General features: G+C 34.9%; 1 protein-coding gene across 4 annotated transcripts; it reads left to right on the top strand.

Annotated features, from left to right (window-relative positions):
• Positions 1–4,790: 4,790 nt before the first annotated feature.
• LOC116180528 lies at positions 4,791–14,693 on the top strand. Of its 4 annotated transcripts, XM_031500567.1 has the most exons (11): positions 4,791–4,941; positions 4,995–5,202; positions 5,251–5,459; positions 5,557–6,456; positions 6,504–6,550; positions 12,331–12,422; positions 12,481–12,643; positions 13,474–13,675; positions 14,022–14,204; positions 14,257–14,462; positions 14,514–14,693. In XM_031500567.1, the coding sequence occupies exons 6-11, from the start codon at positions 12,349–12,351 to the stop codon at positions 14,547–14,549; spliced, it is 864 nt and encodes a 287-aa protein (XP_031356427.1). In that variant the 5' UTR covers positions 4,791–4,941; positions 4,995–5,202; positions 5,251–5,459; positions 5,557–6,456; positions 6,504–6,550; positions 12,331–12,348; the 3' UTR covers positions 14,550–14,693. The 4 variants fall into 4 exon arrangements, with proteins under 4 accessions (XP_031356427.1, XP_031356426.1, XP_031356425.1 ...); XM_031500566.1 differs by having other exon boundaries at positions 4,791–5,202; positions 5,251–5,503; XM_031500565.1 differs by having other exon boundaries at positions 4,791–5,202.
• The last annotated feature ends 5,678 nt before the right edge of the window (positions 14,694–20,371 follow it).

A 20,371-nucleotide genomic window follows, 5' to 3' on the forward strand; every position in this document is an offset into this window, starting at 1 on the left:
GCACTCACATGAAACCCTTAAGTTCCAGGATCGTAATTTTGATTCACGCTATTCATTTAAACACAGCGCAAATTTCTTCAATAATTTCTGTAGTAAAAAGTGGCAACAGTGCCAGCAACACATACCACGCTACAAGCGCTCGATCGAAACTGATCAAGTAAAAAAAAATTTTATAAAATGTTAATTTATTACTCTGTAAATCCATAACCTTAATAAAGCTGTAATTTATTAAAAAAATATATTTAGTAGAGTCTTAATTATCTTGTAATTGCAATAATCCCAAATTCCAGTCTTACACTCGAATTTCCAGTCAAATGCTCACAAACACTAAATTTGGGAAACGCAATTGTTTCATTGTTTCATACCTCTTATATTTAACATTTTTCCTTCTAATAATGGAGTCTTCAACAAAGCAAATAGGGCTGACCGTCCGAGAATTTAGCGCAGACAATACACTCGTCAACCGTTGCGATAACCCGTTTGATTTTTCTGTTGATTCCAATATTTAAAGAACCACCACTTCCACTATACCATAATCTTTTTCTTTAACAGAATTTTAGAGACAAAATTATACTTGAATCACACTAGCTTGGGAAGAACGGATCTCTCGTCCCCACTTACGCCGAAAATACGCACGTATTCGTGACACCTCCATCTTCGACCACATTACCAGATTATTATTTCCTTGAAATTAATCAACTTTTAACTTCTAAAAGGGAAAACAGACACTGAAACACAAATTCAAATGAAACGAACTTCGATAGGGGGTAATATCTGCGATATAAAATATTTGCACATCATACTTCATTTTTTTCTTTTTATAAGCAAGTTAGCCATCAGTGCATATACAAAAGTCTTCCGTTACTGAGAGACAACGCATAGCCGAAAATACGAAGCACTTAACGTGGAATGCAATCCCGCAGCAAAATCTCAATCCCGGTATTTGCGGGATCCTTAGATGTTAATCCCGCGGGATCCCGGTATTTGCGGGATCCCGCAAAATTTTAAATAAATTGGCAAATAAGCAATTTTGTGCAGTTAAGTTCTGTATTAAAATAAATCGCTAATTATCACAATATTCAACAAAAAAGTACCTTCAGCCTAACTTAGAACTCAAAAAAACCTCACCTGTAAAGCACAAAAAGGCGAACTTCTAAAGCGCCTCAAAAATCATAGTACATTTTTAACGAAAAAAGTTTAACAATTATTTTAAAAACAATTTCTCCGTTATGCGTTTCATTAACAAGGCAAACAAAGTCGTTCCTCAGTCCCGCTAATCCCGCGGGATCCCGCTCCATTTATGTGCGGGATCCCGGTATTTCGGGATCCCGCGATCCCGGTATTGCATTCCCTAGCTAGAGCCCTTTGAATTTTTTTTCGAAATTGGTTTCTAGTCTATAACTTTTGATTAAGAAGTCTGATCGAAAAAGTACGAATTGATTTGGATTCTACGCAGCCAAATTAATAAGAAAAAGTCTTTTCCTAAAAAATTTTGGTGTAGTCGATTTTTGGTAAAAAAGGAAGGTTATACACTGCCTTTTTTTGAGCCCCGAAAAAGAAATTGTCTCAGATCGACCCAGAAAAAAATTTTCTTATAGAATGTGGCCTGTAGAATCCATAATTTCAAACATTTCCAAGATTGGGCTACTAGTTCAAAAGTTACAGCCCTTTGAATTTTTTTTTGAAATTGGCTTCTAGTCTATAACTTTTGATTAAGATGTCTGATCGAAAAAGTACGAATTGATTTGGATTCTACGCACCAAAATTAATAAGAAAAAGTGTTTTCCCGAGAAATTTTGGTGTAGTCGAATTTTGGTAAAAAAGGGAGGTTATACACTGCTTTTTTTTGAGCCCCGAAAAAAAAATTGTCTCAGATCGACCCGGAAAAAAAATTTTCTTATAGAATGTGGCCTGTAGAATCCATAATTTCAAACAGTTCCAAGATTGAGCTACTAGTTCAAAAGTTACAGCCCTTTGAATTTTCTTTCGAAATTGGTTTCTAGTCTATAACTTTTGATTGAGAAGTCTGATCGAAAAAGTACGAATTGTATTGGATTCTACGCACCAAAATTAATAAGAAAAAGTGTTTTCCCGAGAAATTTTGGTGCAGTCGATTTTTGGTAAAAAAGGAAGGTAATAACTGCCTTTTTTTGGGCCCCGAAAAAAAAAATTGTCTCAGATCGATCCGGAAAAAAAATTTTCTTATAAAATGTGGCCTGTAGAATCCATAATTTCAAACAGTTCCAAGATTGGGCTACTAGTTCAAAAGTTACAGCCCTTTGAATTTTTTTTCAAAATTGTTTTCTAGTCTATAACTTTTGATTGAGAAGTCTGATCGAAAAAGTACAAATTGATTTGGATTCTACGCACCCAAATTAATAAGAAAAAGTGTTTCCCCGAGAAATTTTGGTGTAGTCGATTTTTGGTAAAAAAGGAAGGTTATACACTGCCTTTTTTTGAGCCCCGAAAAAAAATTGTCTCAGATCGACCCGGAAAAAAAAATTTTCTTATAGAATGTGGCCTGTAGAATCCATAATTTCAAACAGTTCCAAGATTGGGCTACTAGTTCAAAAGTTACAGCCCTTTGATTTTTTTTTCGAAATTGGTCTATAACTTTTGATTGAGAAGTCTAATCGAAAAAGTACGAATTGTTTTGGATTCTACGCACCAAAATTAATAAGAAACAGTGTTTTCCCGAGAAATTTTGGTGTAGTCGATTTTTGTAAAAAAGGAAGGTTATACACTGCCTTTTTTGTGCCCCGAAAAAAAAAATTGTCTCAGATCGACCCGGAAATAAAATTTTCTTATAGAATGTGGCCTGTAGAATCCATAATTTCAAACAGTTCCAAGATTGGGCTACTAGTTCAAAAGTTACAGCCCTTTGAATTTTTTTCGAAATTGGTTTCTAGTCCATAACTTTTGATTGAGAAGTCTGATCGAAAAAGTACGAATTGTTTTGGATTCTACGCACCAAAATTAATAAGAAAAAGTGTTTTCCCGAGAAATTTTGGTGTAGTCGATTTTTGGTAAAAAAGGAAGGTTATACACTGCCTTTTTTTGAGCCCCGAAAAAAAAATTGTCTCAGATCGACCCGGAAAAAAAATTTTCTTATAGAATGTGGCCTGTAGAATCCATAATTTCAAACAGTTCCAAGATTGGGCTACTAGTTCAAAAGTTACAGCCCTTTGAATTTTCTTTCGAAATTGGTTTCTAGTCTATAACTTTTGATTGAGAAGTCTGATCGAAAAAGTACGAATTGTCTTGGATTCTACGCACCAAAATTAATAAGAAAAAGTGTTTTCCCGAGAAATTTTGGTGTAGTCGATTTTTGGTAAAAAAGGAAGGTTATACACTGCCTTTTTTTGAGCCCGAAAAAAAAATTGTCTCAGATCGACCCGGAAAAAAAATTTTCTTATAGAATGTGGCCTGTAGAATCCATAATTTCAAACAGTTCCAAGATTGGGCTACTAGTTCAAAAGTTACAGCCCTTTGAATTTTCTTTCGAAATTGGTTTCTAGTCTATAACTTTTGATTGAGAAGTCTGATCGAAAAAGTACGAATTGTTTTGGATTCTACGCACCAAAATTAATAAGAAAAAGTGTTTTGCCGAGAAATTTTGGTGCAGTCGATTTTTGGAAAAAAAAGGGCTTTAATTCGTTTATAAAAGCCTTGGAGTTCTGTAAACTGTTTTAAGGTTTCAAGGGTCTTCAGGAGTTTCCAATGGCCTTCATCAATTTTTTTTATTATCATTGTTGGATTTTAAAGGCTTTCAAGGTTTCAAAATGTCGGTTTCTGTCGTGAGGTCTTTGAGGACTTTAAAAGTCAAAAATTTACAATTTGTTATGAGACCTGTGGTTAAATAAATAAAGAAGTCTTGCACGAATTGAAGGGTAAACAATTGTAATTAATGATAAAAAGGAACGTAATTTAACATGTGAGAGGTTCCACCCTGTATATACAACTTACGACAATGCACACAATTTTGAGAGTTGGCATCCGCGCAACTTTTAAGATGGGATATAGCTGTCTGCGTCATCTGGAGAGCACGAACGTTGGTTACGTTTGGCATTTTGTTTTTAACCGCGGTCGCGAACGCTTCGCTCCGTAAGTGTTTGTTGTTTTTTTGTGTTATTTAATGCAGGTAGTAATCTTTGCATTTCTTTATAATGTATTTGTGTTTTGCAGCATTTTATATTTTGTGTGTGTGTCAATCTTTTATGTTTTGATTACATGGTCTTGACAAGAACTAATATTCATATAGACTTTGCTCATTCTTGCAATATGTGAGAATTACCGATTCGTTTGATGTATGTACTGACTTGTTTGTAACTAACATTTTCGCCGTAAATGAAGCAGTCACGGGGGTGGCAAAAAACTGTAATCAAATGAGAATTCCGTGATTGTTTACGACATTCAACTGTATAGGCTTGAAACCCCTAAACTAGGGGCGAGTTACATATCTTGGGGACAAGATTATGTAACTTCGGTTTAGAATCTATGAGTTGCGATTTACTGATTTCCACATATTTTGTGGTAACATTGAATTCGTCCTACTAGGCCATGTAATTTTCCACCTTGCTTTTAACAGAAGGATTTTATTGCACCAAAGATGAGTCACATCCTGTGTATTTCACCCTTTCTCAGAATCTTGGTACCTGCTTACCTTACCCATTGTTCCCAAAACTTGTTTTGTACTCACTTGAAGCCTACAAGTCAAGTATTTGATCTTCATTAACAATCGGCTTTTCGTTGGACACCCTGTATAGTAAAATATGGTATGAAACGTGACAACAGCGCATTCATTCATTACGTCATAGCAAAACATGAATCACATTTAAAAATCATAACAAATAAAATCTTATGGAACGCAGTCAGCTGATAACAGATAATTCGGTGTTGACTAATTTTCCATACAATTATTTATTACTTATCGCTTATTACGTACTAAAATTACACCCCTTTAAAACGTTTTTATAACCTCAATTACATTCTAGCTTTCACTTCGTGCACAAAAGAATTTTATTCGTTTCCATTGATCTTTTCAGTTATGATTCACAGCTGAACAGTTCATAAGTATTTAATCAAAAATGGTTTTACCGCACGAACCCTCCATCAACGTCTTGGAAAGTGACAGTGAGAGTGAAGAGGATAGTGTCGTGGAAGAGGACGAAGATGACCTCACCAAAATCATACCGCCGCAAAGTAAGAGCCGGAAACTTCGGTCCGAGTAATTAATTGTCGTTGTTTTAGTCGAGGACACCAAACGAATCTTAAAGGCCAGACACGTCCTCGGCATTCTCGGCTTTTTAGGTTTCGCGAACGTCTACGCGATGCGGGTGAACTTATCCGTGGCTATTGTGGCGATGGTAAATCACACGGCGATGGTTACCAACGTTACCAACAACACTTTCGATAACTGTCCCATTCCAGCCAGTACGAACACGACTATAAAACCTCAGGTGAGACAAGATTGCGGTGTATGGGGCCTGGTATAGGCAAAAGTGTATGTCAGGAACAGCTTTAATAAAACCTAAACGTTTTCCCGAACCTTTGCAGCTCTCGAGCAGATTGGGCTGTCCTCCTGAGCTTTCTTGCTCCAGTCCAGGGTTCTAGAAGGCAGAGAAAAGTGCTAGACAGCTTTTTAGGCTGCTCTGGGTGATTTTCAGAGCAACCTTCATATTTGTAACAGAAGAATCCGATCGTATACCATATTTTGAAATCTTTCGGGAAGAGTGCTATGGGCCTTTTCGTTCAAAAGGGCCTGTTGTATACAGGGTGTCCAATGTAGACTGTTAAGGGAAAACCAATGCGAATAATTGTACATAGATGTAGATTACTCATGAAATTTCCTGCTGTTTATTGATCCTCCTAAATGTGATTATTTTATAAAGTAGTTTTAGAAATTAAATATACAGGGTGTACATTCCATACATGCACTGTATATGATAACATTGAAATCCTTTGATCTGTCCCTGTTCCAAAACATAAAATTGAGATGAATAGTTCAAGGTTGTGGCAAGTTATGCCTTTTGGGTTGCCTATACGTATGTGGTATGTAGAAGAAATTAAGATCAGTAGCGGGCGAAAACACACATTTATCTGGCCATTTTAAACGTTTTGCAGCTTAACAATATATTCTGTGATTCCGAACATAAAATGCAGAATCAGTAACGTGTGTCCATTTGAAACTTTTTGCAGCAAAATAACAGAAATAAGTATATGATCGTACGATTCTGTCGTGCTCCGCAGATGTTCTGTTTCGGTCAGTTGTTTTGTGCACCGTGACTCCCTCAGCAACGCGCAAGCGCTTTAATGTCAATTTTGCCCGTTTCCTGTTCACTCCATGTGTTCACTAAAGTTTACTCATGTGGTAGTTGGTAGTCAGGTATCAGTTTCAGTTAAATTGGTAAAAATTTTGTTACTTTGCCTTTGTGTTTTGTTTTTGCGGCTGAGGAGGTGAGTCTAACTTTAAAAGTCTTGCATCTTATCATATTTTGTTCCAGCTATAACCTATAACAATTAACAAAGACTTGTAACTCGAGGAGAACAGGTGAGTACGCACAAATTTTGTAATTTCTATAGAAAATTAGACTGAGATCCCACAGAAAATTTAAGACTAAGAATTAGAATCATTTAATAGAAACCCAGATTATTGCGACCATATAGATTCTTTTCAGATTCTTTGAGATTCTATAAAATTAAGATTAAGACGTACTTACTGAACTGAACATTTAGTAGTGGTTAATTTGAATCGTTCATTTCTGTGTATTTTGTGAAATTGGCTCTAAATATTCTGTATCATTACATTATTAGTAGTTTATCATTATGCCTCGGAGAAAGGTTGAGTTGAGTTCTGAGGAAGAAGTGGAGTTAATTAAACTTAGGCGAAAAAAGAGGACTGAAGCAGAACGCCAACGGAGAGAAACTATGCGAACTAGCAAACAAACCTCTCATTCCGAGATTAGATCTAGAGTTCATGACGAGATTCAAGTTAACATACGTAACAGCATTTTGCCGAAACACTGTCAAATGAATTATCGATCAAGACAAAAAGGTTATATTGATACTTCTTTACTTGCAATAGATAATGAGCTCGGTAATGAAATACTCGAACATTATATTGGTGCTATGTCTGTTACCTGTATGCATTGTAGTGCAAAACATTTTCCCTCTGAAAGAGTTGCTAATAAAGGTAATTCATTCAATGAATGTTGTAATCACGGTGAAGTATTATTACAACCTTTACCTGTATTTCCTACAATTTTACAATCATTATTCAACGGTTCTCATCTAAAGTCCAAAAATTTTTTTGAACACATTCGAAGCTATAACAGCTCATTTGCATTTGCATCATTTAATGCTAATCTTGTGCATTTCAATTCGACACGTAAAGGTCCATTTTGTTTTAAAATACAGGGACAAATATATTATCAGATAAATACAGCACTTTACCCATCTTCTAATGAGGCCCCAAGTTATGGTCAGCTTTTTATTGTTGACAGTGATGAGGCAGTAGAATTTCGTTTAAGTTGTAATTCAAAGTGTGATTCAGAAATTGTGAAATTAATTGAGAATGTTATGCGTGAACATAATGTGTACGCTCAGTCATACCAAATGATGGCTGAGGAGCTGGAAAATCAGAGGTCAAATTGCAATATTGTAAATGACGAATCTGAATTACATCTTTTATTTACATTGAAGCCTGGTATGGATAAGAATCGTTACAATTTCCAAAGGGTTAATGAAGTCGCTGCAGTTTTTTCCACAACAGCTGATGGTGATATTCCAGAGTCCTATGTAACAGTAAGAAATAAAAGTGATAAATCTTTACAATATGTTAGTACTATGGATGCTAATGTGGAGCCATGGATTTATCCTTTGTTTTATCCATATGGTACTCGCGGCTGGCATTCGGCAATATCTTGTACTAAGAAAAATAGACGAGTCAGTCGAGCTATGTATACGAAATATAGAATGGCAGTTCGTGATGAATTTAATCCATTCTTAATGGGACGTCGATTATTTCAGCAATGGTTAGTTGATAGTTATGTGAAAATTGAAAAAGATAGAATACAGTTTTGTAAAGACAATCAAAAGAAATTACGGGCGGAATCTTACCAAGGTTTGATAGATCATTTAGAAAAGAGATCTCAACGTAATCACCAAAGTATTGGAAAAATGGTAATTTTACCATCAACATTTCAAGGATCTCCTCGAAATATGTTGCAAAATTATCAAGATGCCATGGCAATTGTACGTAAATATGGCAAACCAGATCTTTTCATTACAATGACTTGTAACCCCAAGTGGAAAGAGATCAGAGAGAATTTGATGGATGGACAAACTGCTGCTGATAGACCTGATGTAGTGGCAAGAGTATTCAATATAAAACACAAAACCTTAATAGATTTAATTGTAAATAAAGGTTTTTTTGGAGCTGTACAAGCGTATGTTTATGTGATTGAGTTTCAAAAACGCGGGTTACCACATATGCACATGTTAGTAAGCTTAAAGCAATCTGAAAAAATAACAACTCCCGAAGTAGTTGATCGATATATAACTGCGGAAATCCCAAAACCTGAAGAACAACCAATATTATACGATATTGTTTCAAGAAATATGATACACGGTCCATGTGGAAATTGGTGTTTAACAGAGCAGAACGCCTGTTCTAAACATTTTCCAAAGCATTTTAATGAACGGACAACTTTAGACGAATACGGTTATCCCAGTTATCGTCGTAGAAATACTGGACTTTCTTTCAAACGCTTTGACGGATATATATTTAATAATCAGTATGTTGTGCCATATAATTCAACTTTGTTAAAATTATTCAATGCTCACATTAATGTTGAAGTGGTGTCCAGTGTAAAATCTGTTAAATATTTATATAAATACATATACAAAGGTCACGATGCTGCAGGAATAACTATTGGCGAAACAAACAATGGAATTATTGATCACGATGAAATTCGTGATTTCATCGAAACGAGGTATGTTGGACCAGTGGAAGCTGCTTGGAGAATTATAGGTATACCTTTACAAGGGAAAAGTCATTCAATTACAAGATTACCAGTGCATTTACCAAATCAACAGAATGTTGTAGTCAGAGATGATTGTGATGAAAATGAAATAAGAAATGCTTTAGAGAAACAAACAATGCTGATTGATTATTTTGCGTTGAATGCGCGAGATTCTCAAGCTTCACAGCATTTATATGGAGACATACCAAGTCATTATGTATTTAAAAAAGATGTTACTGGTGAATATAATTGGCAACGACGTCAGAAACAATTCAGTGTTATTGGACGCATGTACTCTGTAAGCCCCAGTCAAGTTGAACTATTCCATTTACGATTATTATTACTACATAGGAAAGGAGCTAAGAGCTTTGAAGATCTTAAAACAATAAATCGAGAGGTACAAGATTCTTACGTAACAACATGCGTAATATTGGGACTTATTGAAGATGATCATGAATGGAAAAGGGCTATGAATGAGGCTGAAATTTGGATGATGCCAAAACAGTTAAGATGTTTATTTGCTCGTATTTTAATGCACTGCCAACCAGTTCATCCGGAAGAGTTATGGGAAGAATTTAAAGAAGCAATGTCACAAGACTATGAAAGACGTTACGGCAGTATTGAAGGACAACAAAAAGCCTACATTCAAATTAGTTCCATGCTTTCTGCAGAGGGTTATAACATTTCAATGTATCCTTCCATGCAACAAGTAAATGACACTGAATATGCAGATGATGTTTCAAATGATGAACAAGCAATAGAAGCAGCATCACGACAATATGAACATCTGAATGAAAAGCAGAAACAAATTGTTGATATTATTTTGGATCAATGTGATGATGACATAAATGAATCAATTGTTTCTGAACCTCCATGTTTTTATATTGATGGTCCAGGAGGCTCTGGTAAAACATACGTTTATACAACTCTGTACAGTTTACTGAAGAAAAAGAATAAAAATATTTGCACAATGGCGTACACAGGCATAGCAGCAACTTTGCTCCCTAAAGGCAGAACAGTACATAAGACATTTGGTTTACCTGTTCCTTTATTTTGTGATTCAACTACAAGCATCAAGAATAATTCAAAGCAAGCAGAATATCTCAAGGATGTTGATGTTTTTATATGGGACGAAGCTCCGGTAGCACCAAGGTACGCATTAGATGTAATAGATAGAACTTTGAGAGATATTACTGACTGCAATGTGCCTTTTGGTGGGAAAATAATGGTGTTAGGAGGGGATTTTAGACAGCTATTACCCGTCAAAGTAAATGCTACTCGCTCTGAAATTGTGAACTTAAGTATTAAATGTAGTCCCCTTTGGCAATATTTCCGTCAATTTTCCCTAACAGAAAATATGCGAGCTCTACCCAATGAACAAGAATTTTCTAAATTTTTACTTGATGTTGGGGATGGGTATTTAAATGATAAAGATTGTAACTTGGAATTGCCACCAAAATGTATTTATAATTTTGATATCGTTGAAAATACATTTGGTACAATGATCAGAGAAAAACGATTTGCAGATCTAACTAAATCAGCTATTCTTTCAGCAAGAAATGTTGATGTAGAAGAAATTAATAATAAAGTCGTGGAATTACTAGATGTAAGTAATGAAAAAATATATACAAGCATGGATAGTGTTGAAGGTTGTGATAATGGAGATATTAACGAAGGAATTTTACCTGAATATTTAAATACGTTAAACCCACCTAATTTTTCTCCTCACGAACTAAAATTAAGGAAAAATTGTATTGTGATGCTGATAAGGAATCTCAACGTCAACGAAGGATTATGTAATGGCACGAGGCTATCAGTTTTAGAGTTGGGAGACAATGTCATAAAGTGTAAGATATTCACAGGAGATAAATCTGGAGATATTGTTTTTATACATCGTATAACATTATATTGTGAAAATGTGTACCCCTTTACTTTTAAAAGAAGACAATTTCCTATTAAGATAGCCTTTGCTATGACTATAAACAAATCACAAGGTCAAACATTTGATCAAATAGGGATTGATCTTAGAAAAGATGTATTTACTCATGGTCAATTATATGTTGCTCTCTCTAGAGTTCGGTCTTGGGAAAGTTTAAAGATTTATTTAGGAAGTCAGCGAAAAAGTAATGTGGTTAAAAATTATGTTTTTAAAGAATTATATAAATAAAAATTGCATTGCAATTTGTAGGAATGATGAATGAAAAATTCTATTGAGAGCTAAAGTAAATATGAAAAAATAATTGTAAGCAATTTGTAGACATAAAGAAAACTAAGAAAAATATACAGGGTGGTGACTGGCGTAACGCATCATAGGGATTTCAATGTAAAATTCATAACATGCGATTATTGGTTCCCCAAATTATTTTAGAGAAAAAATGTATTAAAGATTTTTGTAGAAAAACATTTTTTGCGCCAATCAACCGTATTAGTTTTCAATTTTTTTCATATATAGACGGAAAATTGGAAAAATAAAACCCGCATCTTTTTCAATAAATATTATTATGGTTGGTGTTTCTTGTGAGAACTCAGGTCTAGCCTGGTTAACTAATCGCACGGATTAAAATCAAGTAACGATTAGTGTCTGTGTCTGGTGAAGTTATGTAGGGTTCTAAAGAAAAATAAAAAATAAAATAAATATATTATTATATTGTTATTATTATTATTATTATTATTATTATTATTATTGGTTACAGTCTTGGTGTTAATGGTGACTTATTCGAACATTTATTGTAAATTGTTATATTAGGGAACCGTTTTTAGTAACTTGGTCTTTCTTTATGCTGAATTCGCTGTTCTAATCTAAACTTCTAAACTTTTTGATAGAATTTGATTTGTTTTATAGCAGACATTCCATGGCATGACGGATATTGGCGTAGTTTTTGTATTATACAATTCCATGGTATCACAGATTATTGAAAAAGATGGGGGTTTTATTTTCCAATTTTCCGTCTTTATTATTCAAAAAATTGAAAAGTAATACGATTGATTGACGTAAAAAAAAATTTTCTACAAAAACCTTAATACAGTTTTGCTCTAAAATAATTTGGGGAGCCAATTATCGCATGTTATGAATTTTACATTGAAATCCCTATGATGCGTTACGCAAGTCACCACCCTGTATATGAATTGAAAAATATGATTAGATAACTTTTGATATAAAAGGTACAAAAATGAATTTGAATCTTCATCGACTAGGTAGCACCTACTTACAAATTTATACAAGATGTTATTAAAACTTGAAACAAATGTTAAACTACAATTTTTTTCAAATAATATTTAACACTATCTATGTATTAATAAATTTCAGAAAACGAGACTCAGGAAAATGGCTGAGTCAACAGCCATCCCCATGACAACAAATGAGGAGATTGACGCAGTAGATGTGGGTGATAATACAATGTAAGTACAACGTACATAGACGACATACAGAATATCTTTTACCTATTGAATTTTACAGGGAAATAATAGCCTATGTGGATTCCATTGAGGGAATAAAATATGTGAGCAAAAATAAAGCTCTTTTGAAGTTTATTATAAACAATGGCACTGGCAGAAGAATAAGAGTCTTAGCGTGGGAAGAGAATGCGAAAAGTTATGAAAATAAACTTTCGATCCACCAGGTAAATTTATAAATTATATGCATACAAATGATAAGCAACTATCTTGTTTGAAATGCGCTGTGGAAGTGATATTGTCGAATTATAATTTATATGAAATGTTGAGATAGAACAAATAACCAGCCTACCGCAGTTTAATTTTTGATCACCTGTTCACAGTAGAAATAACATTATCAGTAAGAACGCCTATATATAATCGCATTTTTGATTGTTGATGCCCCAAATCTGAATCAAATATGGCATCTTTTTGAGTGTCCTTTATGCACACGTACTAGATGGCACTATGAACTATTGCAGAAGACTAATACAACTTTTATGTGTAATTTTCATAAAATTAGTTAGGTAGGTATGGACTCGGGTATGGACTAAAACAAAATTTCGAGGTCTTTGTCAATAAAGGTAGGTGCTGTACTATACAAAACCCACAGCTTGCTCTTCTCTTAAATAATTTGCAGTTTTCAATAAAAATCCAAATACGAAAGCACATTTTACTTTACCAGACAGTCAAAGTTACAAATTAAAATTGACAAATTCAATAAATCAAAATTGGTGCTCGCTATCTTTACTAAATGTTATTTCTACTGTTTCCTTTTACGTATAACAATGCTTGTTTGTCTGGAAACCCTCATTTTACTGGGCAATTGATTGCTCTTCTTTACCCATTGTGTTCAATTACCTACCTGATCAAGTGGGTTGTGATAGTAGGTATGTGTGCTTCATGCTATATTATGGGAATGAGAGACAAACCTAGGTGATTATGTTCATTATTGAATTTCAATATTTTTTAATCAATTTTTCCAGAATTTAGTGTTTAAATTACAAATCATTTTTAGATTATACACATCCAACGTGGACTCTTTCTTCGGGTCAATCCAAACTACTTCCGTAAAGAGGAAAACTTGATTCCGTTTGAGATTTCATTGACTAAGAATTCAAAAGTTGACTTCTTAGGAAAATATGCAACAGAAGCACGTGAAATGTGTAAAGTTGTCTCAACCACAATCAAAGATTGTGCTTCTATTGAAGGGAAATTGAGTAAGTAAAACTCACAACTGTTATAATAGGTATTCGCCTCAACCCTATTCGTAAGATGAAGATGATTTATTTTATTAAACTGTATTTTGCAGGAATGCAATTTAAATGTTTAAAATTGTACTTTTTTTTAAATTGTTTGAATACTTCTAAGAGCAAAATCTGATTGTAAATTGTGGCATGTAGCTACAATAAAATATTAATTTTGAACAATATACCAGTTTGGCTTATTTATGAAAATTAGAGACAAAAATATGTAGGTATGTTAAGCACAAAATATTTCAATTCAATATGAAAAGTGAACTTCAACAATATTGTGTTCTGATTAAAAGATTTTTGTCTTTCCTAGGTCTAGATGCGTATATTAAAGTGACTTTTGAACCAGAAACCACAAGCCACAGCTCATATGGCAGTGGTGCCATCATGGAAGGCATATACAAACTAAGGGTCCGCATAAGTCACTTCCATCAAAATCCGGCCTTAGTTGAAGGGGCCCATATAAGATTGATTGGGGAAATAAAAAAAGATAGATGTAAAACTTTAACTTAATATTGAAAAGAGAATTCATTACAAAATTATTGCAGATGATTCGATATATCTACAAGTTGCGGATAATAATGACATTACGGTTATTGACGACAAAGTTCTCTCCAAAGAAACATTGCGTGGTGGAATCCACACACCGCGAAAAAGGCCACTGCAAGATGCTAACGACAACGGTGAAGAAATAGTAGAAAAATCACCTCGAATGAATTTGAATGATGGTGCCTTTAATACAAGTCTTTCACAGGTACAAAAGTTACAGTTACAAAATTATCATATTTCAACACTCATTTTTTAGGGATCTTTTGACTTTGAAAACGAATTCCAAAATTAAGTCAGATTGCGATCTTGAAGAATTTGAAGATGAATATGCACAGTCAGTTTTCTTATTGTTTCAGAATATATTTTTATTTTTCAACCTAAATTTGAATGTTATCTATTTCATTTTTGCTAATAAATTTTGACAAATGTTTTAAATTTTATTGTATTTCATTGTAACATTTTTTAAAAGTATAATAATAACATTTTTTTCTTATTGTTACAAAGCAAACAATCCAGATTGGGGTATATTCCAAACCGTATATTAACAAGTTTTGAAAATCTTAATGATGTAATTCACAATAAACGGCAAAAAGGTAACAACTTTGAAAAATCAAACTACTTTTGATTTTAGACTTTCACAAGTACAATTATCAAAAAAAAGGTGCATATTGCTGTTCAAGATTTTTTAATACAACTTTAGGTCAATTTATCTCAAAACAGAATTTTTGGACTTGGACCATGCTATGGCTCATATTACTATTATAAAAATAAAAGTTCTTTAAAGGTATTTATCTACATATTAACGTCCCCTTAATTGATCAAATGTGTTGTATACCTTCGGAACTATTCTAATTATTTTGTTTTGCGATTCAAGTGAGCGCGCATAGCGCGCGAAATGATCTAGTAACATCATAAATTACATGAAATCGCATATATTTTAATTCTTCATTTTTCTCTTTTCTAAACATTTAAAAAATTGATGGAGCGGGTTTGGTTATACAAGGGCGGAAACTAAATTTGGCCTCCACATATAAAATTATGAGGTTGGACAAGGAAAGATTTTATTAGAATAATAAACATAATTTTTGTTTTTCCATAATATATTATTATACCGGGTGGTGACTTGAACAACGCACCATAGGAATTGCAATAGTAATTTTTTTATTTCTGATTATTGACTTCTCTAATTATTTTAGAGAGAAAGTCTATTTTTTGTAGAGAAAAAAAGTACGAATCCATGCATACTATAGCTTTTAATTTTCTGAACTTTGAATCCAAGAAATTGGATAACTAAAAACTGGCGCTTTTAAGAAATCAGTGGTGCCATGGCAATTTGAGATCAAACAGGGCAAATGCAGGCGCTTTTGTTTGATTTCCTAACTCCATGGAATTACCGACTTTATAAACGGGACAGTTTTTAATTTTTAAATTTTTACTGATTCTGAATTTATAAAATACGAAACAAGAGTATGTACGGATTCGTTTATATAATTCGAGGTAAATCTTTCACTCACGCCTTTGACGCTCCCGACGAAGGCGACGACGGGCGACTTCAGCGCCCCCCAGACTTGGCGCGCAGGGCCTGGGCCCCCTCGCCCCTCCCCCTCGCACGGCCTTGCCTACCTATATGTATCTGTGATAATACCATCACAAAATTTTTTGATTAGGAGAGGGAGCACTTAACGTACTTTATTTTATGTCAATGTGTAGGGTCAACATAGTCCTGTCAAATTAGTAAACCAAGTGTATTCTATGTAGTTCCCTGCCCGGAAGCTCCCGGAACATATTGCTATACACAAAAAACCAAGAAAAAATGGAAAAATGCAGTTTTTTTTGCATTTGACTTCTAATTATCTCGGCAACTATTGCTCGAACTCATAGAAATGAATTTGTTTAGAATCGAATTTTCAGTTGGTACCTACAGAACCGTTCATTTTTAAATGTTATTGTTTTGTCTGGAAAAATACAAAAAAGTAATCCTAAAAATTAACATTTGTTTTTGTTGATACGCCCTTCTCGATGCTTTGTCTTTCAAACTGGATGACTCCCAGAGCGTTTTCAATATTTTTATGGATGGTGGAACCGTAAAACAACCTATTCCAACAATTGTCTGTTGTCCCGATGAGTTTTGCAAATCGACGGACTGTGGAATTAGAATTAGTTTAGTGGAAACCCCAGAAATAGAACAAGAAAGTAACTTTATAATAGGCACTCTGTTTAATAAAAATCATACCAACTGTATCTGATAGAAAAATCGATTCTAAACAAATCGTTATCTTCATTTTTTCCGTAAGAGGAATAGTTAACGAGATACCTAATTAAGTCAAATGCGAAAAAACGATGTTTTCCCATTTTTCTTCGTTTTCTTGTGTATAACAATATGGTCCCGGAGTTTCCGGTCAGCTAGATTGTCATTTACGGATTCAGGGGATTTTTTTGCATACAATACACATGGTTTCGGTGAGTGAAGTGACAACACACTAAACCGGCAGACAGTAATAGATACAAAACTATAAACCATTTCGAGGATCGCTATTAAAACTTTGCTTTGTGACAATTTTCGTAGGTAATTGCACAAGTGCATCAAAATGCTCTTTTAACAAATTATGAAAATAACCTGACGCAGTTTTTTACTGATAAATACATGAATAAACAAGTAAAAAGGTTCTCGCCCTAAGGCGAGTAACTTCAACGCATTTTCCATAAATTGATCAATACTTCCCCAAAGGCCATACCTATGTGCGCTACGTTTTTCATTACTAGACGCATATATGGTTAAAATTCTTCATAAATAAGGAAGTTGACACTTACTGCGCAGTTGATATTGCGCGTCCTGCGCATGCGCTTATTAATCCGATATTTGCAATATGCGATACGTTTGCTTTTACTATAAGTATCTTTGGTTAACATTTCAAAGAAATATCTCCATAAATAAGAAAGTTTGCATTGCGCAGTCTGCGCATGCGCACATCTGCTTTTTACTAAATGCGATATATTTGCCTTTACTACAAGTATCTGTGATTAAAATTTCAACAAAATATAGTAATATATAAAAAAGTTAACATTGCGCAGCCTGCGCAGTTCTATCGTCAAGATTTTCTTTGACTCAGGTGCCAGAGCGATATAATACGCTACCGAATGCAAAAAGAACGAACTAAATATCTTGAAAACTGTAGGAGTAGTTAAGGCCTCGGACAGACGGACAGACGGACGAACAGAGAAAGTAGCTGCAATAGCGCACCCAACTTCGTTGCAAAATGCCCTAAAAATTATCATATATAATACCATAAGTAGTCGAAGTATTGTCCTTGTCGAATATTTTTGAGGTGCTGTCACGAATGCTAGTTACGCTGATTAATACCACGAGCGCTTGCGCGAGTGGTATTAAAAAGCGTAACTAGCATGAGTGGAACAGCAGCTCAAAAATAATCTACAAAATACTTCGACTACGAATGGTATTCGGAGGACTATTCAATGAATCAAAAGAAAAATTAAGCATAATTACCCACGCGAATGTATTTCCATGACAACAATAAACGTCAAAATAAGTTATGGAAGTTGCTTTTCATTTTGCTATTGATTCTATTCGAACTTTTGTGCTCCAAGCTAATTCGTTATGAGTGATTAAATTAAAAGATGTGGTGATAAGTCGGTTGTCGAAATTGACTAACAAACTAAGAAGAATGTTCCGGTTAATACGACAAAATTTCGCGTCATTTCACTGGTGGAAGTTTGACAAATGTCATTGAATAATCGCATTGAATTGTCGCTGAAATACCACACGTGAAATTATCGCTGGAATACCACACGTGCAATTATCACTATAATTCGTTCCCATTGGCGCAGCAATTTGAAATCGAGACATTTCACTGGTTGAAATGTGACAAATGTTAGATGAATTGAATAGTCAGGTTTATTTTGATGCACGAGTGTAATTCGGGGGAATATTTCCCGAATAAACATTACAAACTCACTTTACCTACTTATAAAATTGTTAAGTGTAATTCCCATGAAATGTGCCATTATCGCAGGGCTCTTTCGTTTTCTACAATGCAATTACCGCTGTAATTGACCGATAATTGCACACCTCAAATGGGATTTATTACATATGAGGCAAATATTCATTCGAAAATTTGCTTACGTTTAGGTTTTCTTTATCCAAGTTAAATGAAGTTAAATTGCTGATTGCAAGATTTATTCCACAAACGGAGAGACAAGTAGGCAAGTAGAGTACGTAGGGCGTAGGTATATAAACAAACACGACGGAGATTACACTTTTTTCGAGAATTCGAAAAGTGGTGCAAGTTATATCGTTTCTTATGCACCCAAAGACAACGAGTAATACGTAATTGCGAATATGAAGTGATATTTGCTTTGTATGTGTACCTGCAAAGATTATCAGCACTTCGCCTCAGATGTAAATTATGGGGATTTCTTGTGGGACAGCTTTCTAACAATAAAGTATCAATACTTCTTTCCCTAGACAATTTGCAAAACCATTCCAATAAAAGAAATCTGTAGAAGAACCAACACATTGTTGTATGCGCTAATAGATGGAGCAAAATAGAGGGATAGCAGGTTTTTAAATAAGGGGACATTGAAACAAAACTTAGCGTGCTTTTTCCCCTTAAGATTGACCGTCTGTAGTATATGTTGTCTGTGGTAATAACAATATGGTACTCATAAAGTATTAGCTTTTTTTAGGCGCATTTTTTAAGACTTTTGTTTTAAGATTAAAAAATGTGGTATTGTTTGGCGTTTGTTGCGCGTCGTACACGTCGCGGACGGCCACTTTCTGCGGCGTTTCGAAGCTACTTCTGGGATGGTCCTAGAGTTCTGCGGAATTTTTGCAGTAGGTAGCCTATGACGTTGAAGGTTGCGACCGGCGCCCAAATTTCGCTGCTTAAATAGCCCCCGCCCCCTCCGAATTATCTGCCTGAGATGCTGTTTTTGAAAGTAAAACGTACATAACTTTTACATACGACAACCAATTGGTCTCAGATTTTGCATACGCATGCCTTTAATGGTGCCAAGTTAAACTTTAGAAAATGGCGGAGGGGAGGGGGTAAACACATGTTCTACCCTTCATGGTATTCTAATGAAAGGTCTTAACTTAATAAATTGGTTTGTACAAACTATAACTTTCCCGTGCGACTCTTATTCAGGATCAGTGAGCGACGGGGCCTGAAGGGGGGGGGGGGTTAAAATTTAATTTTATCTCTCATTGTATTAAAGGTCTCAACGAAAGGAATCTTTTTTACCAACTACTGCCCTTCTTTCTGTCCTCTTATCAAAGTACGGGAGGAGGGGTAGGGGGGGAGTGGAACTAGTTTTATCCTTCATGGTACTCTAATGAAAGGTCTCAACGAAAGGAACCGTTTTCTACCAACTACTGCCCTTCTTCCTGTCCTCGTATCAAAGTACGGGCTAGAGGGGGGAGGGAGTGCAACTAGTTTTATCCTTCATGGTACTCTAATGAAACGTCTCAACGAAAGGAATTAATTTCTACCAACCATAGCTCTCCTCCTCGACCTCTTATCGTGATCGGATATATTCCCGTATACCTCAAGAATCGATTGTCGGAAGAGGGTACTCACAAAGGGCGATTGGGACGTCTGCAAGAAATATATCCATTGGTGGTGTCAAAACAAAAGCTATTTCGTTAAAAAAAATGCGCGTTATCTGCACAAGAGCGCACAATTTATACTTTACTTTTAGTTTTAACTTCATTGGCCATTCGCTTGTACTATCCGTAACGTCAGTTGTGGTAGGTTAAATAAACTTGCGGATTTCACGTTAATTGTGTTGCATTGATTTCTTGAATTTATGCTTAGATCAGTCGACCTGACGCAAATACAATTGTCGTCGTCCTCCGTTGTTACTGAGGGACTCAACTGGCTCCCTAATACGATGTACCCTTTTAAGGGTGTATGCCAGGTTAACCTAGCCGGTCTTATTTGATCACAGGATAGCAGAACATTTCTTTTCAAGAACCCCCCCCCCCCCCCCCACTGCGGCGAGTTACCTAAAATAAGATACCGTGAAAGCGTCCTTGTATACTCCCAGCCTTCCAGAGCGTACCTATTCACCGTCATCGCTTAATTACAGCCAATT

This window comes from Photinus pyralis, unplaced genomic scaffold (assembly GCF_008802855.1).
Source record: "Photinus pyralis isolate 1611_PpyrPB1 unplaced genomic scaffold, Ppyr1.3 Ppyr1.4_LG9, whole genome shotgun sequence".
In the NCBI taxonomy this organism is placed as follows: Eukaryota; Metazoa; Arthropoda; class Insecta; order Coleoptera; family Lampyridae; genus Photinus; species Photinus pyralis.